At 37.3% G+C, this 21652-nt stretch overlaps 3 protein-coding genes across 3 annotated transcripts; all 3 read left to right on the top strand.

Annotated features, from left to right (window-relative positions):
• The first annotated feature begins 10164 nt into the window (after window positions 1-10164).
• LOC148168487 (lateral signaling target protein 2 homolog) lies at window positions 10165-14492 on the top strand. Its single transcript, XM_088045910.1, has 4 exons — window positions 10165-10525; window positions 10811-11089; window positions 11955-13333; window positions 13380-14492. Exons 1-4 carry the CDS (start codon window positions 10490-10492, stop codon window positions 14041-14043), a joined length of 2358 nt encoding a protein of 785 aa, XP_087902036.1. The 5' UTR covers window positions 10165-10489; the 3' UTR covers window positions 14044-14492.
• A 1095-nt stretch (window positions 14493-15587) lies between these two features.
• Window positions 15588-19002, top strand: LOC148168486 (cilia- and flagella-associated protein 58-like). Its single transcript, XM_088046343.1, has 9 exons — window positions 15588-15704; window positions 15748-16112; window positions 16166-16340; window positions 16385-16699; window positions 16745-17487; window positions 17532-17779; window positions 17832-18114; window positions 18188-18359; window positions 18707-19002. The coding sequence occupies exons 1-9, from the start codon at window positions 15588-15590 to the stop codon at window positions 18959-18961; spliced, it is 2673 nt and encodes an 890-aa protein (XP_087902469.1). The 3' UTR covers window positions 18962-19002.
• A 73-nt stretch (window positions 19003-19075) lies between these two features.
• On the top strand, window positions 19076-19923 carry LOC148168485 (copper homeostasis protein cutC homolog). The gene has a single exon (XM_088046344.1). The coding sequence runs from the start codon at window positions 19076-19078 to the stop codon at window positions 19814-19816; it is 741 nt and encodes a 246-aa protein (XP_087902470.1). The 3' UTR covers window positions 19817-19923.
• The last annotated feature ends 1729 nt before the right edge of the window (window positions 19924-21652 follow it).

The following is a 21652-nucleotide window of genomic DNA, read 5'->3' as shown; positions in this document are numbered from 1 at the left end:
TGAGACTGTTTTAAAAAATACCCTCCTCTCTCCTGAAGGTTCAATCCTGAAGAAGCGAGCGAAGAAGTGGCTACAGGATAGTTCTTTAGCGACGACTTCTCTAAGATGTGGGAAAATCAACCCCCAATTTTAACAATAAAAATGATGGCAAAACACATTGTAACCGGAATTTGCTTTTTCTTTCCTCTCTTTGCTTTTGATTCTCATTCAAAATTTATTCTGACCTTTCTTCCTCTATTTGCAACTTCATAATCGACATTCTGGATCAAAATTTCAACTTTATCCCTGTTTCTCATGTTTTATTTTTGTTATCTTCAAACTTTTTATTTATGTCGTTCTATTTTGCGTTCATCATAATCTACGTTCTCTTGCTACGTCAAGGTCTTTATTCTCTTGATCTCATTATTTTTTTTAATTAATGTGATCCTCCAGAACTTTGCATCTTTTCGATTTTTTAAATTGTTAAAATTCTTCGTATTACCACTTAAGTCCGTGAGATGCTAGAATTTTAAATATACGGTTAAATCCTTCGAATCCTTTAACTTCTGCTAATTTTGTTAGTAGTCTAAATCTTTTATATCCTCCAAATTCTTAAAAACTGTTTATATCCTTTAGGTTCTGAATCTTCTCATCATTTAGATTTTTTAGCTTCTGCTAATTTTGTGATTTTCCTTCAGATCTGTTTAATTCTTCAAAGGCGTCAAACTCTTGCAAATCCTTGCAATTTTTCTGGTGATTTAAATTTTTAATATCCTCCAAATTCCTATAGGGTTTTAGATCCTTTGGGTTTTTTAGCAACAGCAGAATCTTTAAACCTTTCATATTTTTTGATCTTTTTTTTGACCCTTTGGATTCTTCAACATCTGCTGATTTTGTTAATAGATTAAATCTTTTATAACCTTCAAATTCTTAAAAATTGTTTAGATCCTTTAAGTTCTGAATCTTTTCATCAATTAGATTTTTTAGCTTCTGCTAATTGTGTTGTTCCTTCAGATCTGTTTAATTCTTCAAATGCGTCAAACTCTGACAAATCCTTGCAACCTTCCTGGTAGTTTAAATTTTTAATATTCTCCAAATTTTTTTTATATGCTTTTTAGATTATTTGGGTTCTTAGCTTCAACAGTATTTCTAGACCTTTCATATTTGATCTTATTCTTTTTTTGACCCTTAGGATTTTTCAACATCTGCTGATTCTGTTAGTAGTTTAAATCTTTTATATTCTCTAAATTCTCAAGAATTGTTTAGGTCAGGTCTAAATATTTTGATAATTCGGATTCTTTAGCTTCTGCTAATTGTGTTGCTTCTTCGCATTTGTTTGATTCTTTAAATGCGTCAAACGCCTGGAAATTCTTGCAACTTTTTTGGTAATTTAATTTTTTTATATCCTCCAAATTCTATATGGTTTTTAGATCCTCTGGGTCTTTTAGCTTCGACAGATTCTCTAAACATTTAATATTTTATTTTATTTTTTTTATTCTTCGGATTCTTCAACATCTGCTAATTTTATTAGTAGTTTAAATCTTTCATATCCTTTAAATTCTCAAGGATAATTCAGATTTTTTAGGTTTTGAATCGTCTCATCATTTTAATTATTTAGCAGATTTTTTTAAACAATTTTTATAATTATTCTGTTTAAAATGTTTTTCATCCAAGTTATTTACGGTGAAAGACTCTCAAAACCGTTTTGACTTATCAAATTTTCAATTCTGAATTTTTCTTTTCTAATTTAATTAAATGCGTACAATTGAAATAAATAAAAAGTACCTACAAAAATCGTTCAAAATATGTAGTTAGATTTTTAGAGTTTATTGAATTTCGTTCTACACACTAGTCAAATTTGTTGTTCTTTCGTTCGTTGAGGTCCTTGGAATCCTTTTTAATTTTTAGATGATTTTGTGTTTGTGGCTGATCTCTCTGAAATCGTGAATCGATCTAGCAGCTCGAGAGACACTTTGTAACTAAATACTCGTGGGTGCAGAGGGTTGACGAGTCGACGTTTCGCACCGGCCCCGTCATCAGGGATCAATTAAACGAGTGCATCTCTCGGGACCCTCAATGCATTCGTCCCTATTACATTAACCATTCACGTGTCCCATCTGCTCGTTGTTGGAAACCATCAAACAATCAAAAAGTAAATCGTCGCATGACGAAAACCGGAGTGAAGGAGCGACAGTTAACTTAATCCGACGAGAAAAGCGCTGATCGTCTCTGTAATCGCTTGTCCACACCGATTCCGTCTCTAATAAGTCACTCGGACCCTAGTTTGACCGGAAAAATCCGGACGATAACTTAATTGGAGTGGGTACGGTTAAAGAAAGCTAACTGAAAGCTAAAATTCTGTTATTGTTGCGTCGTCGTGTGTTTTTTTGTTAACGATTCTAAATTGGGCGTTTTTCCCCGGAACGAGCCCTCGGCTCTCGCAATAAAAAAGGCAATCCTGCCCGTGTTACATTTTTCAGTACCGGACTTTATTTTTTTTTCGTGTTCCGTGTGTTTCTCTTCTTAATCTAATCTAATTAATATTAATTGCAAGAGCGAGTGGAGCGAATTCCGAGAAACAAAACATCATAATTACGGGTATCAAGATAACAGAAAGCCAGCGGCCGGTAATAAAAACGGCAATAAAACAACGGGCGAACCCACACAATATTTCCAGCATACATCAAGAAGAAACAGAATAATGTCGGGCACGCAATGCGAAAAGCAACAGAACGCCACCTCTATTTCATATAAATTAAGTATAACGGAGCCGAACAAAGGCTTTCAAAATAATTACCGAAGGAAGAATCGCGTTGTAAATAATAAATAATCGAGTTGTTAGTCACTTTGGTGACGAGAAGATGAGGGGCACAAACAATGCACGATACCTCTGGATCTGATCTCACGCGCACAGAATGCGCCATAAAGACGAACACACGCACATATTGTTGGGCTCTTTACGAAGGGCGCTAATTCAATTTGGATTACACGGGGGACATGAGGGCTTACCAGACCTACACTGTTGCAAAACCGATACGGAGATTAATTCAGGAGGACGAACAGTTTACCCAGATTTTCATTCAATTCTAAATCGTTCAAAATCAAACCTCGAGGGTACGTTACCATGGAACCACTGTCATTTAGATTGTCAACAATTAGAAAGACCAAAAAGATTTCTCTTGAAAAATGCAAACAATTCGAGTTCTTCGTTACATCACAAGAAATAGACCATTTATTAGTGCTTCATCTCAAAGATTTGCATCAAAGAAAGTCACCTATCCGAAGATAACCCTCAGTGATCTCCCAACCACTGAAGGCGACTATTACACTCAAAACAACGCAGTGCAACGTGCTTACACCATGCAACTTGTCGTCGGTGTTGGCGCCTTCGCGTTTTCTCTAGCTTTTGGGTTTGCTGCCAACATGTTTGAATCTCATACTGATATTCCCGAAATGCCGGAAGCGATAGAATGTTACAAAGATCTGTAAATGTGTGTTAAATAAAGAATAAATCCATTATCTGACTTGTTGTTAACTCCCCACATAATTGGCTCAATAACTTCTCGTTCGTGTCTTCGCAAACATTGCATGACAGCGCCAGTTGGAGAGGGTTGAGGATTCTTTTTTAAACTCCTTGGGCTGGTTTGTTTACAACAAATAGTTTTTATTCGGGAGGTCATGTAGCGGATCTGTTAGCTCTCAGAATTGGATTTTACTGTTATCGTGATTGTTTTCGTGTTCATCACTTTAAGCAAGAGAGCAATGATAAATTAATTGTCGCTTTCTTTTGATGGTGGGCATCGACGCATTTTTGGGGCCAAAGAAATAGCGCTTTTATGAATTTAGCAATAAACGATATTATACAGAAAAATTAAAAATCCTTGAAAAAATCAATAAAATTCCAGGAAATTTTAAAAACTGAAGAATTCTAAAACATGAATTTTTTTTAAAAATTTTGAACAATGCTAAAGAGTCTGAAGATAAGATTTTATGAGATACAGAGTGAGCATTAAAAATAAATTAGACAGACCATGTTTTGCAATGTGATTTTGGTAACACTGTCTTTCAATCGATGATTGACATTTAAATTAATTTAAAGTTATGTGACCTGCGTAAAATGTCATTCAAATACGGCAAAATGTCATTCCAGATGTATTTTTTTAATTGTTTCTTCAGTCTTCCACATTATGAAAAAAATCATAACAAAGTTATCGTTATTTGACGCTTCTTTCAGTTTTTTCAATTTTAATCGAAATAACCGTATAATAATAGTAATAATAATAATTGTTTTTCCAGTGTAGAGAGTAGCTACTTTCCAATTACTCTCCCGCCCTCTGGGATTTTGGACACCATAAGTTCATTAGAAGTCAATCAACTAACATGCGAATAAACTGAACGAGTCGTACCGCTTCCCCCATCGCCCCAAACAAATTCCTTTGTTTCAAATTTTTTCTCAAATTTAGTATAAATTAGAAGCAATCTTGACCCAACTCACGTCGAATAACATACTAATTTCTCCGTCTGACTTTTATCGCGTGACAAATTTCTGTCGCCGGTGCACACACAAAAAAAAGTACTTAAAACAACGACAATCTAAGCCTGCTGTGCCGTAATCAATATAAATAGGGAGATAGGTTGGAAATACCTTCGAAATTACTTGTAAATGTTCTCGGATTGGATGATAATATAAAGAACGATCGGTCGAAATGTGAATACCCTTTTTCTTGCAGCCAGGTCTAACATTATTTATTGCCGGAGATATTATGAAAGATTCATTTAATTTCTCTGAAATTTTAATGGAATGATTCAGCTGGCGGATTGGGCATTCAGCGGCTCATTATGATTAAACGTTATTAAATACGGTGATGGGATTATTCTTCGTCACTTATGCTATAAATTAAATACTTTCCTTAATTACGGGCGACGTTTCCGAGTCGTGCATTTTAAAAATGTATCATCTCGTTTTAATGTCTTTAAAACGTTTCTATGATTATACGCTTTTCGTTCAACAAAAATAAAAGTAAATCATCTGTTTCCGGAGATTTGCTGACAAATCAACATTTTTAGCAAATAAAAAGTATAGAAAGTCCAACGTTGCTTTATTCTGAATTAAAACAGTACAGTGTACAAAAACAATAGTGTGTGCAATCATAATTTAAAAGTAATTTCCAAAGCAAAAATTACCCAACGTCACCTCTATTGCTACTCCTATTTAGTTCAAACGAGATTTCATTTGTTGGCATCACAAAAAGCATTACAACCAACAAAATGGTATAATAATTGTCGCCGGTAATTTTTTGCTGTTTGAGTACACAACTAGCGGAAATGCTAAATTAAGTCTTCACGTATCCTTTTTATTAGCCACGACGTTTCGATGTCATCACCTCAATTTTTATCGCTAAATTAATTAGTCTCTAATCACGACATTATATGCAAATTAATTCGTAATTATACTTCGGTTTCTTCCAATATCGTGTCAAAGCTGCATCTCTTATCTCCCGGTATTTAGTCATTAAACTCACGAACCACCCGCTCCAGTATAATTTAAGAAATTGCCCAAATTATCCTAAAAACACAATCGTACACAGGTGTAGGTTCCAAAAACAAATTCGATTTAGGACAGGATATAGTCGATTGTCAAAAAAGTCGCACGCAACCCAAGGACAATAATTTGTGACATAAACTTGTCATTGAGATCAAAATTACAGGGTTGATATTTAATTTTAAAGCACCGTACCCACTGATAATGACGGCGGAGTCGGTCTCGCCTGGTCAAATCTAATGTTCAATTTGCGGTTTGATTTCCTGTCTTTCGATACATCCAGAGGCGGCAACAACCCAAAAAACGTGCTTGTTGGAAATAAGAATCTTGTAGGTATTTTAGACAGGATCAGATTATAGCTGTCGAAGCATAGATAGACTTAATAATCATTAATTCTATAGGGGGGCCAAAAAAATCATGTAAGGATCTAGAAGTCAAATTTTTCTAAAAAGCTCTAAAAGATTTCCTAAAAGAAGAAGTCTGATTCTCTGCAAATCGGGAAAAACCAGAACACGCACGAAGCCAGTTGCATTTATTGCTTTAGGTCGAGCGAAGACGGTTACACTAAACACATTAATTTGGCAAAGAAGTGTAATTCAACCACCAAAAGTCTGAAAATACGAATGTGACCTCAAGCCCTGAATATTGAAATTATAGGAGATTCCCCTGTTTGACATCTGTCAAATGAGCAGGTACAATAACTGTGCTTATAAAAACGTAGCATATGAAGGAATTAAAACGGTACCAACATGTAGAAAAATCCAAGCCGCTTTAGACGCAGTATTGACAACTTCACGCCGTTTTAAAATTTAGTCTGCCACGAGTGGTCTGAATCTAACCTGAAAGCTGTCTATTATTTAAATTTACATTTTTACAACCTGCAATATTGTGAAGCTTGCTAGTATCCCCAGAAGTTGTAAAAATCTTTACCGAGAGCTCACATTAAGATGCACTTTATTGCTACTACATGAATCTCAGATACGAAAGGGAATAAAACACTTTACTCAGATAAAGTCTGTAAATACAAGCGGAGCGGTGGAGTAATTTTCAAAGCTTGTAGGTACTCCTAATTGGATAAAAATTTTGAAAATTTTCTAAAATCATCTTTGTTCCATACTGTTCTAATTTGGTATAGTTAACATGTCGGAAATAGCAACCTCTTCAAATTTTATGACTGTAGCGTTAAAACTCCCAGAGTGAAAGAATTCAATAGATACTTTTGAAAATTTTTGATTGATGCTAAAATCAGCTTCTAAAATTTCTCCTAAATAACTAAATTCAAGTTAATGGAAAATTGTGTGAAAATGTGAAGTAAAACTGAAACGTTTTTTAACAAGCCTCGAAAATCGTTATTTTAATGATTATGAAAATAAAACAAATGTGATCCCGGTAGGTATAGAAACTTAACAGAATAACAACAAAATAGTAGTGTCATTCATGAAAATTGATTGCCTATAACAAGTTTCCCCTCACAATCCGATGAGATTTTAATTCGGCAGCCAAATAAAACGAGCCCACACATGTACAACAAACCTCCGAAATATTCGGTTTGCGTTCAGTATATATTTTCCGGTGTAGCTATATTAGATTACATTTTAATCAGCAGCAGCTCGGTCGGCATAGTAGGGGGCCGGGTTACCGGCCATTACTCAAACTTGACGTTAAATGGCTAATCCAATTGTTACCCCAACGATATGTGGTTATCGCCCGATCTAGTGCTTTGTGAACTCCCCCCACCTCGGAGCCGTTCAAATCATTGCATTTTGATATTTTAATTCGAGCGAATGCCGCTCGCGGCGCCCTAACCACCCTACATATTTGAAGCGGTTATAATTGGCACGCTTGCCTGATTAAATTTTCATCATTCCTGCCCTGTCGCGAACCGTGTTGCTTCAATATGTAATGCTCGTACACATTACGCATTCATTACTATTATTTACGGCTACACACATACAACTGCATGTCGAAAATTATGCGACTGACTTTGCCGACGGATCTAGGAAAATTATAGGTAACACACCGGAAATGTGTCTAGACGGCCGTTTTCACAATCACAACACACAAGAAATGTGGATAAAAGGTGACAAACGTTTGCCTTGATTTCTATACATAAAAACAAACTTATATTTTACTATATCTAAGTGACACTTCAAAGTGTCTAAACTGATAGACGACCAGAGCTGCCAACTTACAATAAATTACAAGGTCTCCTTTAATCAAACTAAAAACAACTAAGCTCGATGGTTCAAGTTGCTTATGTCCACCTAAGCTTGCAACTAAAATTTTCTTAGTGTAATTTGTTCCTGTTGCGGTGTTAGGTATAGTGAGTTTAGTACAAATGATAATAATGCAAATTTTGTAAATATAATGTGTCGAAATTTAATTTTTTACTTGATTTTAAACGGCAGTCGCAACTGCGAAAAATTTAACTTCACTTGGATCATTTTTAACTCAGCAAATTTCATGTCAAAATTGACAAATGTCAAATTTTGAGAAGATAATGATCCCTAATGATGCCAACATTGTTATTTCAAAATTGTACCATCAAGACTTCAACTTTAAATATTAAAATTGGTGTCAAAGTGGTGGATATTTGTAACCTAAACCGACTTTACCCTCCTACGTTATTTTGTCAGTAGATAATTTACTGATTTACAAAAGAGCAATTTTAGAGATGGTAGAATAAGTTATACCAGAGCTCATTAGTTCATTACTATCGGTCCACTCATTAAAAAGTTAAGTTGGCAGCAGCCCTTAGTGATTTTTATCCGTAACAATTGGCAGCAAAAGCAACTGTGGCATGCGTAGAAGCTAATCGTCTTTCATAACACTGCCAAAACTTGTTAAATCTCTATTAAAATCATTCTTTTGCAACAAATTTTCATTTAGTTATTGATTAATACACTCAACTTCGACAACTTGTTAACCTCAAAAATCGCTACATTCAATTTTCCCCTAATTTTCTCCCTAAGGAATTGAAAGCCTGATTTACACCCAAAAATTTTTGAAAATTTACACAGGTGAGTAAACTGATAGCAATGAGCTCCACTTTAGATACCTGTAAGGAATACATGTCAATTTATTTAATAGATGGCTGCACAAGCAACTGACAAGTTTTTTAGTAATCACATAAATATCATGATAAAGTTATAATGAGTACCTGCTAATTTACACGGAAAACCACAAAAACAAGATTCGTACTGATACTCCCACCATTTAGTCACAATTTAAAGGAATTGCAGGAGTTTAAAAAAATCAGCATCCTGTAACATCGCGCTCAACACAATTTAAAACAGTGAAATTTTAATTTATTGACTTTGGCTTCAATTCGTCTATACATTATTTTTCCTGCAGAAATTCGAGAAATGTGACAGTTCTTGTTTGTCATTTCGCAGGAATTGGAGAAGTTTTAAAAATCAGCCTTGGGTAACTCGCTCTACTAAACAACCAATCACAAAACCGCATTTTAAATTTGGCGCCTACAAAAGAATCTTTGCAAGAAATATAGCTTGTAGTAATTTTTTCTAGTAAACTATGAGAATTTCTGGCAGGCACATGGTTATGGCTGAAAAAATAAAAAAGCAACTGTTAACAAAAAGACAGTATTTTTGTCTAAAAGAAGTTCAAATTTGACACGTTGTCATTGCGACATCTCGAGAAGACGGATTCAACCTGCAATAATAGTGTCTACATGAACATTTGAGTTTTGGATGTGTTTGAAGGAACACGTTGTCTTTGTTTTTTTTTGAGTGCAAAAGTTACTCCCTTTGAAGAACAACCAATCACAAAACCGCATTTTAAATTTGGCGCCTACAAAACCTCTGCAGGAAAAATAAAATTTAAGGAAAAAAATGGTAACCTTGTCACCATAAAGTTTCAAAATTCAGCACGATTTCAACCTTAAATAAATAATTATAAAAGTATACCTTTGCAACCTAAGCGGTGCAAACAAGCAAAAGCTCGATGTTTCGATGAAATTAGGCACAAAGCGAAAACATTATCAGAACAATTCTTTTAACCTAAAATACCTGTGTTAATATTCCTCCGTGAACCGCTGAAGTTCTTCCGATTCAAAAACCATTCCATAGATTTTTCTTAGGTTTTCTTTTAAAAGACTTTGCATTCTTTAAATTTGTAGCTTTTGTTAAATTTCGATTGTCTCATTTTCTTGAATTCTCTTTTGACTGCATTCTTCTAAATGTTCTGATTCTACGTATAAATGTTTCACATCATTCTTCAACATCTTCGGATTTGTTAATTCATCTAATTTAGTAGTTTCAAATTCTTTTCTAGTCTCTGCGGAAGATATTCTTGATACCTTCTAGATTTCTTACACTTTTCTAAACTGAAGTTGTGTGATTCTAGGTGGCAAGTGCCGCCAACTTCTTTCTGGTAGCAGTGGCACCACACTTGTCACAACAAAGGCACAAATGTTAACACATCAGTATTCCAATTATACACAAATAAATCAATCTAACCACTCTATTTCAGATATGTAAACTCAAATCTTCTGCAACCGCCATTTTCCCCGAATTTTGAAAACCGAATGAAGCGAATTACCTGCCCTCTCTCAACGACTTTCTCCAAGTTGGCATTACAGATCCCTGCAAATCGGAATCCGAACTAATCGGACAGATGGCACTAGTCTTGCACACCTGTCAAAGTCACTATGTCGTGAATCACCAAACCACCTATTCAGACGTTTTGTTGTGTCAAAAACAGTTTTAATTTGTCACCACCACACTATTTCTAACGCTGCAGCAATAATTCGATAATATTTCTGAGCAAATAATTAGTCATGACACCAAAATCAGCCTTCAACAGACCGTGTTCTAAAAACCAGTTATATGGTGCAAATAGTGATGATCAACATGGTTTCTCATGAAATTGTGTTTTAATATTTTGAAAACTGACTTTTAGTGTTTGTGTTGTAAATAAAATGTCCTTGGGGATAAAATTATAACAGAAATGGAGTCGTTGAGGAAGTGGTTTTACAGACCCAAGGTATGTATGTGCCCCATTTTTGACATACGTGAAGGTTAGAAGAAGAAAGTTGACAAACGTGTGAGTTTAATATTTGGAAGCTAATGAAAAAATTCCATCAACTGATCCAATTAATTAGAAATAATTTTAATTAAATTCATGTCGTAACCTAATTTCCCAATGGACTACTTTTATTATAATATTATAAACAAAAGAAATTAATTTCGCTGGTTAAGCATTGCCTTATCTACGTTGTTTCGCTTTCTACTTTCTGACGTCACCAGAATAAACAAACATTTTTTACAGAAAGACGACAAGTCTTTGCTAGCACAGTTCTTCTTTGCTGACGAAGCTTTGAATATTATCGCCAGCGAACTGGACAGCTTCGACGGACGTAAAGACCCAGGAAGGTGCACAACCTTAGTCAATCAGCTGAGGCAATCCCAAGACAAAGTCCTCACCATCACCAACGCCATTATGGACGTTCTAATCGGGGATGAAAGAGCCAACAGGGACTTCAGAGTGAAGTTCCCTGAAGACGTCCTCCAGGAAAACCTTGCTGGACAGTTGTGGTTTGGGGCCGAGGTATGAAAACGTAGTCTGAGCGGCCTTGGTTTTTACCGTTGGTAGCCCTGTTATCGTGACAGTGACATTTCTTTCTAACCGTGAATTAACAAAAAAGCGAATTTTTTTAACTTGACCTTACTTTTATCAGGCAAATTAAGTAAACGTGTCGGTAATTAGGTGAATGACTCGAGTCAAGCGCCTCAAAGGGTGTTGAATGTCACTGAACTTGTAGGAGTTAACAGTTTTCGATATTTTTCGCAAGTTCAAAACAGGTTGTCCGAGTCTAATTTTAGTATTTACACTATTCGTTCTTTCACCTCGGATTACCGAATCCCAACAATTAGCGCGCTTAATTTAACGCGGATTCCAATTGGCGTGAAAGCAAGTGAGGCGAAATCTCGAGTTGGTATAATCAGGACAGATGAACGCAAAAAACGCAGAAAACCTCGATAATGGCAACATTCCGTTCGTTTTCGTGTGGTTTATTGCTTCTCTGGGCGTGTGTTTCGGGATTTGGGCGGTTTAATGGGGATTTTATTTTTTCCTTGAATATCACGGAATGGCATATTTTGTCACGAGCGCGCAAACTACTCAATTCGTGCGAGTCGGAGTGAACATTGATGCATCGCAGTAATTTTTATTCTGGGTATTAAATCTTTGAATCAACAGAATGAACATTAATTTAACTATTTTGACTAATTCATTGTTGTAGCGGAATTTTACGTACTTGATTGGTGAAGGTTGTTTACCTGCGACCTCAAAAGTCGTAGAACAACAAAATTTGCATTTTTGTGTTCATCATCAGATCAATATTTGTTGAATAATAAGCACATCCTCCTTTGTTATCTTTATCGATTTTGTGCTAATAAATCTCCCGTTGCAGTGCCTCGCCGCCGGGTCGTCTATAATGAATAAAGAAGCCGAAAGCACCGCCATGCGCCCTCTCGCCAAAGCCGTCACCAAAAGCTTAGAAACTGTCCGTAACCTCCTCCGTGATACTTGTTTACGTAACAACACTCCCAATGGTCCCATCAAACTCGATAGTAACGAACTAGTCACAGAAATGCTTCTTGAAAGTCTGAAAATCTTCGACAAACTCTTCGCCGAATTTGAGCTGGCTTATGTCAGCGCGATGGTACCGGTCAAGTCCATGCAAGAGTACGAGTTACAAGAACTCATCGGTGTTCTTTTTTCGGAGACTTTGCAGCGCGCTTTGAAGATGAAGCTTTTGACGCAAGAAATGGTAGATGACTGTGATCCTGCTCTGATGTTCACCATACCGAGATTAGCTATAGTAAGTGGCCTTCTGATCTTCCCGAGTGGACCGTTGTGCATTGATAAGCCCATGGAAGATATGAGTAATATGTTTCGACCATTTCGGACTTTATTACTTAAAATAAGGGAGTTGTTATGGACTTTGAATAAAAGAGAGTTGTATATGTTGGAGAAGCTCTTGTGCGATAACGAGCAGATAAGTGACGTGAAATCGGTCGGTAACGTGGATGTACATTGTGATTTAGATGACTTCATTGACCAGTTCTATAGTGATTTTCATAAAGAAGAATCTCCGAGCGTTTATCCGACGCACGACGAAGAACACGCCTCTGGTGAAGACAAGACGTACGAGCACTATGAAGAACGCATTTCCTCCACAGTCGATATCCCCTCGACTTCCGGTTATCTCATCCCCAATAGCATCGCTCACGATATAATAGTAGCCTCAATAGTCGACGTTCCGCAGAGTTCCGATCGGATAGATTCGCCCCCAGACCACGACTCCCTGGAAGTCATCTCCGTCGCAGCAGCCACTCTATCCTCAATTTTAACCGAAGAACGCGACAGCGCGAAGAACTCTCCGAAGAACAAAGCGAAAATTGACCTAGAATCGCCTAATGATTCCGGAATTTGCACCGAGAATACCAGCTTGGATCGCTCGCCTAGTCTAGATTGCCAATGCGCTGCCGCTGGTTGTAAATGTAACACTAGAGTGAAGAACTCGCCGAGGCACCACGGAAAAGGAAAGAAAAGCGGAGTGGATTTTTCACCACGGAATGGGAAATTGTTGCAAAAGACCACCCTACCCATGAGAAAGAAGAGTAGGATACCAAGACAAGTCGAAGGTCTCATCGATGAGGACTCTTCCAGTGTGGGCAGCTCGGATACTTCTTCGTTTAACAGTAACTGCGCGGACGACGAGGAAATCGCTCTCGCGATGCAAGCGGCGCAGATTGCCAGCCGAAACGAAGTGCGCGCCAAATATCGGTGAGTATCGAAGGCGTCTCGACGGGTTAGTAACTTGTCGTTTTAGGTCAAGCGAAGATCTAATCCACCGTCTCTTCGTCTGCATCGCCGGCGTGGCGGATCAGCTCCAAACGAACTTCGCGAGTGATCTCCGCAACATCCTCAAGTCCGTTTTTCTTATGAACACCTCCAACGAGACTCCGAAGAACGTCGAAACTACCTCTCTAGAAGCATCTTTAGAATATCGCCCATCAGAAGACGACGTGATCGAAAACAACGAATTCTCCGTGGATCCCAACATTTTAGCTCAAGAAGCTCTGTTCGATACCAACGTTTATTTCCATTTGGATTCGGAGAATGACACTGAAGATGACTACAGTAATCATCCGAGACAGAACTCGAGTGAAGACGGGAACTTGGCTTTGGATTTGAATAGATACGCTTCGCTGAGAGAAGACATTGCTAATTTGCACGTGAATGGAAGTCAGGCTCATTCGCACGATGTAGAACGACCTCCGATTTGGATTCCAGATGTCGAAGCCCCGAAATGTATGAGTTGTGGCGTGAATTTTACAGTGGTGAAGAGAAGACATCACTGCAGGAATTGCGGCAAAGTGTTCTGTGCCAGGTGTTCTTCAAATAGTATTCCTTTGCCAAAATTCGGACATCACAAGCCGGTGAGAGTGTGCAACAGATGTTTCATTTACAATTTGACACCGTTTACTATGTGAATTCGTGTACTTAAATTTTATTGATTTAACAAGGCTTGTATAGAGAGTACTTGATATTTTTATGATTAGTAAATTATAGTAGTTGAGGGGTTAAACCGGAGAAGCTTTAACCGGTTTAAGTGAAATTTCAATTTTTGCCTTATACTTGTAGGCTTAGAAGTTATGGCGGTTTTGCCGAATTTCGCATTTGTGAATGTTCAACGACACGGTTTACTTAAAACAATTTTATTTAAGTTTAAAGCGATTGTCTTTGTTTGACTCTTATCAGATTGTGGTTGTTATTTTAAGAATTTGAGATTATTTGGTGTCTCTTAGTAAGTACAAAAATTAAAATGACGACGTCTCAATTTTAATTTGTTGTACTGAAATATTTTGTGATAAAATGTACATTTTATTTATAATGGTTTGGGGATTATTCATATCTCTAATAAAATATTTTCAACTCTGAAGAGTTTCTAACTTTTACTTTTCCCTGAAATTCTAAAGAAAAAACGTTAAAACCTGACACCTAAGATGGCGAACTTGAAAACCGGAAGCCTAAAGTCGAGAAAACCTAAAAAAATTAGAAAACTTGAAAAACCTTGGTCTTACAACGTCCGTAATCCTGCAAATTGAACCTTGAAATCTTTAAATTTATGAATATATCCTGGAACCTGAAAACCTCCGAAACCTAAACACCGAAAAAAAACGCTAATTAAACCCAAAACATCCCAACACCAGAAAAAAAAACGACCTTTTCAAATCCAACGTTGCCATCATCTTCAAAAATACGGACTCACTAGAATAGAATTTTTTTGTTCGAAATTTCTACATTTGCATTAACCAACCTTTTAAATCTGATTCCGCTGTATTATCAAGCGCAAACCTCCACATCCCTCTGAATCAGGAACCAGTTACTTTAAAACCAATTTTAATTAACACTTTAACAGTAGAAAATGTCACTAAACAACTAAAAACTGCACAAAATGTTCGTCTTCTACCAGATTTGAGACACGACTGCCTCAAAAAAAGCGATTAAACTATTGCTCAACACTTTTTTCTGAAACGAGCAAAAAATTAATCCGCACGCGTTCCTACTCATAAGGTCTAGCGGCTGCGTTTCAAAGATAAATTAAATTATATTTTCCGATTAACGAAAAAGCGACCGAAACAGACAAAAAAAAAGGAAACTGAATTATTACTTTTCATTAGAAAAAGTAATATCTAAAGGATTTTCTAGGACCTCTATTATCACACATGTCAGGTTGTTAGTGAAATGAATTGCATATTTTTCAAAAACCACAATCCTGAAAATTTTGAAAACTTTTTTCCACGGACCTGTAAAGGTGCAATCTCAGAATGGAAAAAAGCAAGCTAACTTGAGATCTAAAAAACCTAAAAAAATTGTGAATTATTTATTATTATTTCGCATGATCTCGAAAATCACACCCCAACCAAAAATGCCAAATCAAACAAAATTATCTCCAATTTCATCGATCATTAACTTGTTTCCCCTGTTTCCATAGAAATTCGTAAACATTAGATAAAAGTCAAACTTCCCAACGATGGACGAAAGCGATTTTAGCGATGGCAATGAAGAAGGCGACGAAGCACAAGAAGAAGTTCTGGATCCGAACAATCCAGAACACGCCTTTGCAATTCTGGAGCGCAACTTTAACAAGGTAGCAATGAAACCCCCAACTCTACTTTACCGCTCAATTTTAGACCGTCACTGAAATCGAGCTAAACCCAGAAGCAAGTCAGTACGCCGAAGACTTCCACAAACTCTTCGAAAACTTCTATACGAACTACCAGAAATGCAAAGATCTCGAGGGCAAGCAAGTGGAGCTATCCAAAGAACTCGACGATAAAACCGGGATAATCGAAACTGCGAATAAGTTGGCCGATTTGGATAGATCCACCATCACAGATTTGAAGACACAAATTCAGCATGCATGGAAACTCGCAGATGCCGCCCACGCCCGCGAACAAGCGGCTCAAGAAGCCATCGATAATCTGCGGAAGCAGATTGACAGTCTTAACGCCGAAATTGAATTTAGAAATAAAATGGGCGAAGACACGTCCGAGGAGTAAGTTGTCTCGGCGCAATTTTGCACCAACTAAAGTTTTAATTCTCAATCAGGATGGGGCAGTTGAGCAAGCACAAGGAAGGTCTTGAGCGCGAGAACGAGAAGCTGTTAGGCGAAGTTAGCCATTTAACCCAAAAATTGACCAACGCGCTCGAGTACCAGAACGAGTTAGAACGGAAAACCTCAATGGGAGACTTAAAGATTAACGAACTCGCTGTGCAACTAGAGGTTGATAATTTCTGAAGTTTCCTTCGTTAAAATCGTGCTTTTAGGACCAAGTGAACGAAACGGAGAAATTCAAACGGATTCGCGACAAACTGGAGAACGACATCACAGAGCTGAACTATAAAATGGAAGACAAAGAAGTGCATGTCACCAATTTAAACACAGTCATCGGTGGCCACTTGAAAACCATCGCGAAACTTGAAGAGAAGATGAAAGAGGAGAAAGTCGCAAGAGAAAAACTGAACAAAGACTTCGAAGGAGTCCAAACCAAATTTGTGAAGTTGCAAGATGACTACAACACGAAACTGCTCAATTTGTCGGATTTGCAAAAGAACTACGGCCAGAAGCTTACTGATATAAAAGTAGGAGATTTTTAAGTGATGTGGCATTTATTGTGTTGCTTTCAGGTGCACGAAGAAGATTTAGCTCATTTGAGAACAGATTACGCCAAAGTGAGCAAGCAAAAGGATATTTTTGAGAAAAGGATCTACACCATGGATCTCGAAAAAGTTGATATCGTCAACGATCGCAACCAACTGAGGACTAGAATTGCCATCTTCGAAAAGGAGATCGATGACTTAAAAAAACAAATCGATATGGGGAAACGAGCGTTGGAAAACGTAAACCGAGAGAAAGACATCGTTACCAAGAGCGTCGTTCGATATGAAGCAGTGACCAAAGACCAACAGAAGCTGATCAAAATTCAAGAACAAGGAAAAAGAAAACTAGAATACGAACTCGACAACTTCATCGTGGAGACCAACAAGCAAACGAAACAAATTCAGACGCTCGAGAGACAGAAAAACTCCTTAGCAGAAGAACACCTCAATTTGACCAAGAAGATTGAGGACAGCATGGATGATATCAAACTGAAGAAAAGTGAAATTTACGACCTGAAAAAAAATATCAGTGAAGCTGATAACAGACTTCGAATGCAACAGAACTTGTACGATCAAGTTCGATCGGAACGAAACGCCTTGGAGAAGTCGCTACAAGAAGCGAACGCCGAAAGTGGAGAACTGAGAAAGAAAGTTAAGATCACCAATCATCAGATTGAACAGTTGAAAGAAGATGTTGCAACAAAAGAACAACTGCTGATCAAAGAAGAGAACATCATGAGAAAAGTCCAGAAAGAAAAAGAGAATTTGAAGTGAGTGTCTCATTTAGTTCGACTGTTGGTTAAATTGTTTGTAGGGTTGAACTGAATGGCGCCCACGAACAGATTAGAAGTTTAAAAGACAACATCTCGGAAATGGAGGCCGAGGAGAAGCGACTCCACAAACAGATTCTGGATAATGAAAAGCTGATTCGGGAACAAGCAAAGGACTTGGATCAATTGATGAACGAGCGTGATCTTTTGGGGTCTCAGCTCGTGCGAAGAAACGACGAAATTGCTCTTTTACACGAGAAAATCTTAATCTTACAAACTACGCTTCAAAGGGGTGAGAATTGTACGAATCTTCGTAGTACTGTGGTACTGAACTCTTATTGCAGGAGAATCCCAATACGCCCAAAGACTAGAAGACATAAGGCTGCTAAAAATCGAAATAAAAAGACTCCGCCAAGAAAAGGCGCTCATGTCAAAATCAATAAAAAACTCCATCGATTTAAAACAAGAAGTTTTTCATTTACAGAGAGATCTCATGAAGTGGCGCTTAAAATGTCGAGCCCTCGAAGAGGAATTACAAAACCCCATGAATATCCATCGGTGGAGGAAACTCGAAGGTTCCGATCCGGAATTGCTCGATGCCATACAAAAAGTTCAGATATTGCAAAAGTACGTAACCTTAAGGCAAACTACTTTCAAAGAAGATTATATAACTTTCGTAATAATATATAATATTTGCCAGGCGTTTGATAAAGCAATCTTCTGAAGCGGTAGAAAGAGAACGGCAGCTGAAAGAATCGGAACAATTGTACGTGAACTTGAAGAATGTCTTGGCGAACCAACCAGGTCCTGGCTTGAGGGAAGAATTGTCGAAGACCCAAAAGGCTCTGAAGGACAGAGGAGACCAGTTGAAGGTATTTAGACTTTTGTTTTGTACACGGCGCGTGGCATTTGAACCGGTGGTTATGTAACGCTCGGAGGCAGTACCGGATGCTGAAGACTTTTTTTACATTCCCTAGTTAATATTCATATTACGCAAGGTACCTTAGTGGCAAAAATTAAATCACCAAATTAATGACCCGATTTTGCTATTTTTGAAAAAACAAAGTTGGTACCAATTCTCAATTTTGACATTAAATTTAACGCGTATTTAGTTCAGTGATAATTAGTGTGTTTACACCGCTATTGCAACAGGGACAAATTACACGATCAAAAATTTAAATTTTCGCAAAGGTACCTAATTAAAATTCTTCTCTTTTAGTGTTTGGTGTCGGAGTTGAACATGGCAGAGTTGCAAGCCAAAGAATACAAGTCTGATCTACAACGTGTAACCGACGAACTAAACGAGCTCAAAAAGAAATACATCGCGGATAAAAAGGCGCAAAGATTTCAAAAAGCGGCCCACGAGTCTAGCCGAGAAGAGAACCAATACAATAACAAACAAAATGGCGCACAAGTGAAATACACTGGTGGCGGTTTCCGAATGTCAGTGCAAAGCATAAGTTCATTCGATTGATTTGTACTGAGGTGACTAAATAAAGCCTTCCTCTTGATTCACCGGTGTATTTTTAAGTAAGTGCTCGTTTAGTCCTTATTTCTGGAGCCAACTTTGTTGTTTTAGGTTAGAATAATGTCAAAATCTTTAGAAGTTTGTATTGACAGTTACGAGTCGGCAGTCGCCGCTATTACCGGAGGAGCGACTCGTCTAGAGTTGTGCTCATCGCTCACAGATGGAGGACTGACTCCAACTCCCGGATTGCTCCTTCAAATCCTGGAATATTCAAAAAAAATCCCGGTCTTTTGCATGTTAAGATGCCGACCCGGGAATTTTGTCTATTCCACGGAGGAGATCGAGATTATGAAGAAAGACGCGATGATTCTACAGAAGTATGGATCGAACGGGTTTGTTTTCGGAGCGCTGAATACTAATGACGAAGTTGATATGAAGCAATGCCGGGAAATTATAATGGCTTGTTTCCCACATCCGGTCACTTTTCACAGAGCTTTTGATATTTGCAAACGACCAACAATCGAGATTGAAGTTATAATCGATTTGGGATTCACAAGAGTATTGACCAGCGGCCAGCAAAGCAACGCTCAATTGGGGACGAAAATGATAAAAACCCTCATGGAACAAGTGGGAGATCGCATTTGTATAATGCCCGGGGGAGGAATAAACAAACAGAATTTGCCATTTATCATTGAACATACTGAAGCCAAAGAGTACCACGGGTCGTTCAAAAAAGAGAAAGAAACACCGGAAGGCGATAAGGAGAAGAAAAGTGAAGCTGATGTGGGGAATGAAAGACCGATTTTTGTAACGGACCAAGAATACGTTGCTGAAATTATGCATATCCTGAAGACTGCTTAATTGTCTCTTTCAATGTCTTTCTCTAGGTGTCTTCTTCCAAGAGCAATGTCCTGAAAATTATTGTATCATTAATGTTCCGATAAGCTAAATAAAGAGTATTAATGTAATGAGGCGATTTTAATAATAACGCGCTCATTAATGTTTAAACCGAGGTCTAAAGCACCAATCGAGTCGTTCAACTCAAAGAACTTAACCATTTTTCCAAGAAGCGATAAAAATATCAATCGATTGAGGTGAAGTACGCCATTTGTTATACGTGCTTTATGAATTTGCGTGCTCACCATCTACCTGTCTGCCATTAATTACATTACTTACGAGCAAAGAGACGCGTGTATGTGACCTCCCACTTCTTATTATAAAATAAATTGACCCACAATGCTGTCAAGGTCGCTCTTTATTTATGGATGTTTCCGTAAGAATTGGGTTAAAGTCAAAAGTCCCTCTTAAGACAAAAATTCAAGGCGTACCAGAATCCCTCATGGTCGCGTTTTTATAAAATGCACTTTTTCGTGGGCGACATTCAAATCTCGCGTCCTGCAACAGTGGTGGGTGATGTTGGTAATTCCAGAAATTTCAAATTGGCGATTAATTAAACAGGAGTCGAGGAAACAATAATTTATTTGCAAGTATATCGGAATTGATTGCCATGCAAGTATAAATAGAAATAAAATGTATGTTATCAAAACTAGTTTTTGATTTTATTGTAAACTGTAGGGGAACCACAGGCGAGCGCTGCGAGCCAATTTAATCTCCTGCAGCAGCGTAGCCCCGGCAACAACTCCAAACGTTCTCAATAAACAAACCTGCACTGGATGTCTTTGAATTTATGATCTGTTTGTCCGTCTTTATGGGTATACTCTCCAGTTCGCAGTTTTTTCATGACGTCACTGGTGGACCTTGGCGGGTCGACGTTCATTTTGTTTTGACTGTTGCACTTGCAAGCATTGTTGGAATTTATTTTTTATTTTTCAGTGTTTACTACTTTTTTATTAGTTACTTGATCTCAGTTTTCGACAAGTCAGTAACCGCAAATGTAAAGTCGTCTGAAAGACAATGCAAAACAAGCGTCTAAATACATTTTTTTAATTGTGAAACCTGCTTAGAGTCTGTCACTTTATACCAGGAAATTCGTTTTTCGGTAGCATTTAAAAAACGACATAAAAATGTACTTTATACCTCGCGTTTAAAAAAATCTATTTGTTCTATTAGCATTGACTGTTTTAACTTGAAACCTCATTCAATATTATGTTTTACCGACGTCAAATAATGACCAGAAATAACGAGTATTTAAAATGAATATTTTATAAATGCAGTTTCGAGCAACAGGTTTCAAGCGTATGCAAAGTTATGCAGATAACATTTTAAATTAAATTCTTTAGATTTAGTACAAAAACTCGATAAGGTGTGCAAACGACCGAAACAAATCATGCATCAGGTATAGGAATTCCGCACTCTTCAGATCGCGCTCCGCTTCACGTCAAGTTCCTCGTGTGCAAATCGATAACTTTCCGCTCTTCTTGTCTAAATAGCTATTATGCACGCTTGTTTTTTACAGCTGACTTGATTTTAAATCAATTTTTGTAATTACAAGTTACGGATCTAAAAATTGGTTTATATCACCGTATGAATGTATTCAAAGAAAATTTTCACCAGGATGAGCTGAAATAAGGAGAATTCGGCCTAGATATGCGAGAGAGCAGGGAAAAATGGTAAATATTACCATTGGATTACGTATGTTCAGGATATCCTAGGGTATAACTCGTGCTTCTATTTATAAAAAAAAAGATTTTGGTATAAATAAAATAAACAAAATGGTAAAGGAGAACAAGAATAAAT

Source organism: Gnatocerus cornutus, chromosome 9, assembly GCF_029298725.1.
Source record: "Gnatocerus cornutus isolate USDA-ARS CGAHR chromosome 9, icGnaCorn1.1, whole genome shotgun sequence".
Classification (NCBI taxonomy): Eukaryota; Metazoa; Arthropoda; class Insecta; order Coleoptera; family Tenebrionidae; genus Gnatocerus; species Gnatocerus cornutus.
Note: the sequence above shows the minus strand (reverse complement) of the source record. Positions and strands in the feature narration are given on the sequence as shown.

Excerpts from the sequence above, each read along its gene's own strand:
- LOC148168487 (XM_088045910.1), top strand. The coding sequence starts at position 10,490 with ATGGAGTCGTTGAGGAAGTGGTTTTACAGACCCAAG. Across the intron at positions 10,526-10,810 it reads AGTGGTTTTACAGACCCAAG|AAAGACGACAAGTCTTTGCT; the intron begins GTATGTATGTGC and ends CATTTTTTACAG. Across the intron at positions 13,334-13,379 it reads GAAGTGCGCGCCAAATATCG|GTCAAGCGAAGATCTAATCC; the intron begins GTGAGTATCGAA and ends TTGTCGTTTTAG.
- LOC148168486 (XM_088046343.1), top strand. The coding sequence starts at position 15,588 with ATGGACGAAAGCGATTTTAGCGATGGCAATGAAGAAGGCGACGAAGCA. Across the intron at positions 18,115-18,187 it reads AAAGTTCAGATATTGCAAAA|GCGTTTGATAAAGCAATCTT; the intron begins GTACGTAACCTT and ends AATATTTGCCAG. Across the intron at positions 18,360-18,706 it reads ACAGAGGAGACCAGTTGAAG|TGTTTGGTGTCGGAGTTGAA; the intron begins GTATTTAGACTT and ends CTTCTCTTTTAG.
- LOC148168485 (XM_088046344.1), top strand. The coding sequence starts at position 19,076 with ATGTCAAAATCTTTAGAAGTTTGTATTGACAGTTACGAGTCGGCAGTC.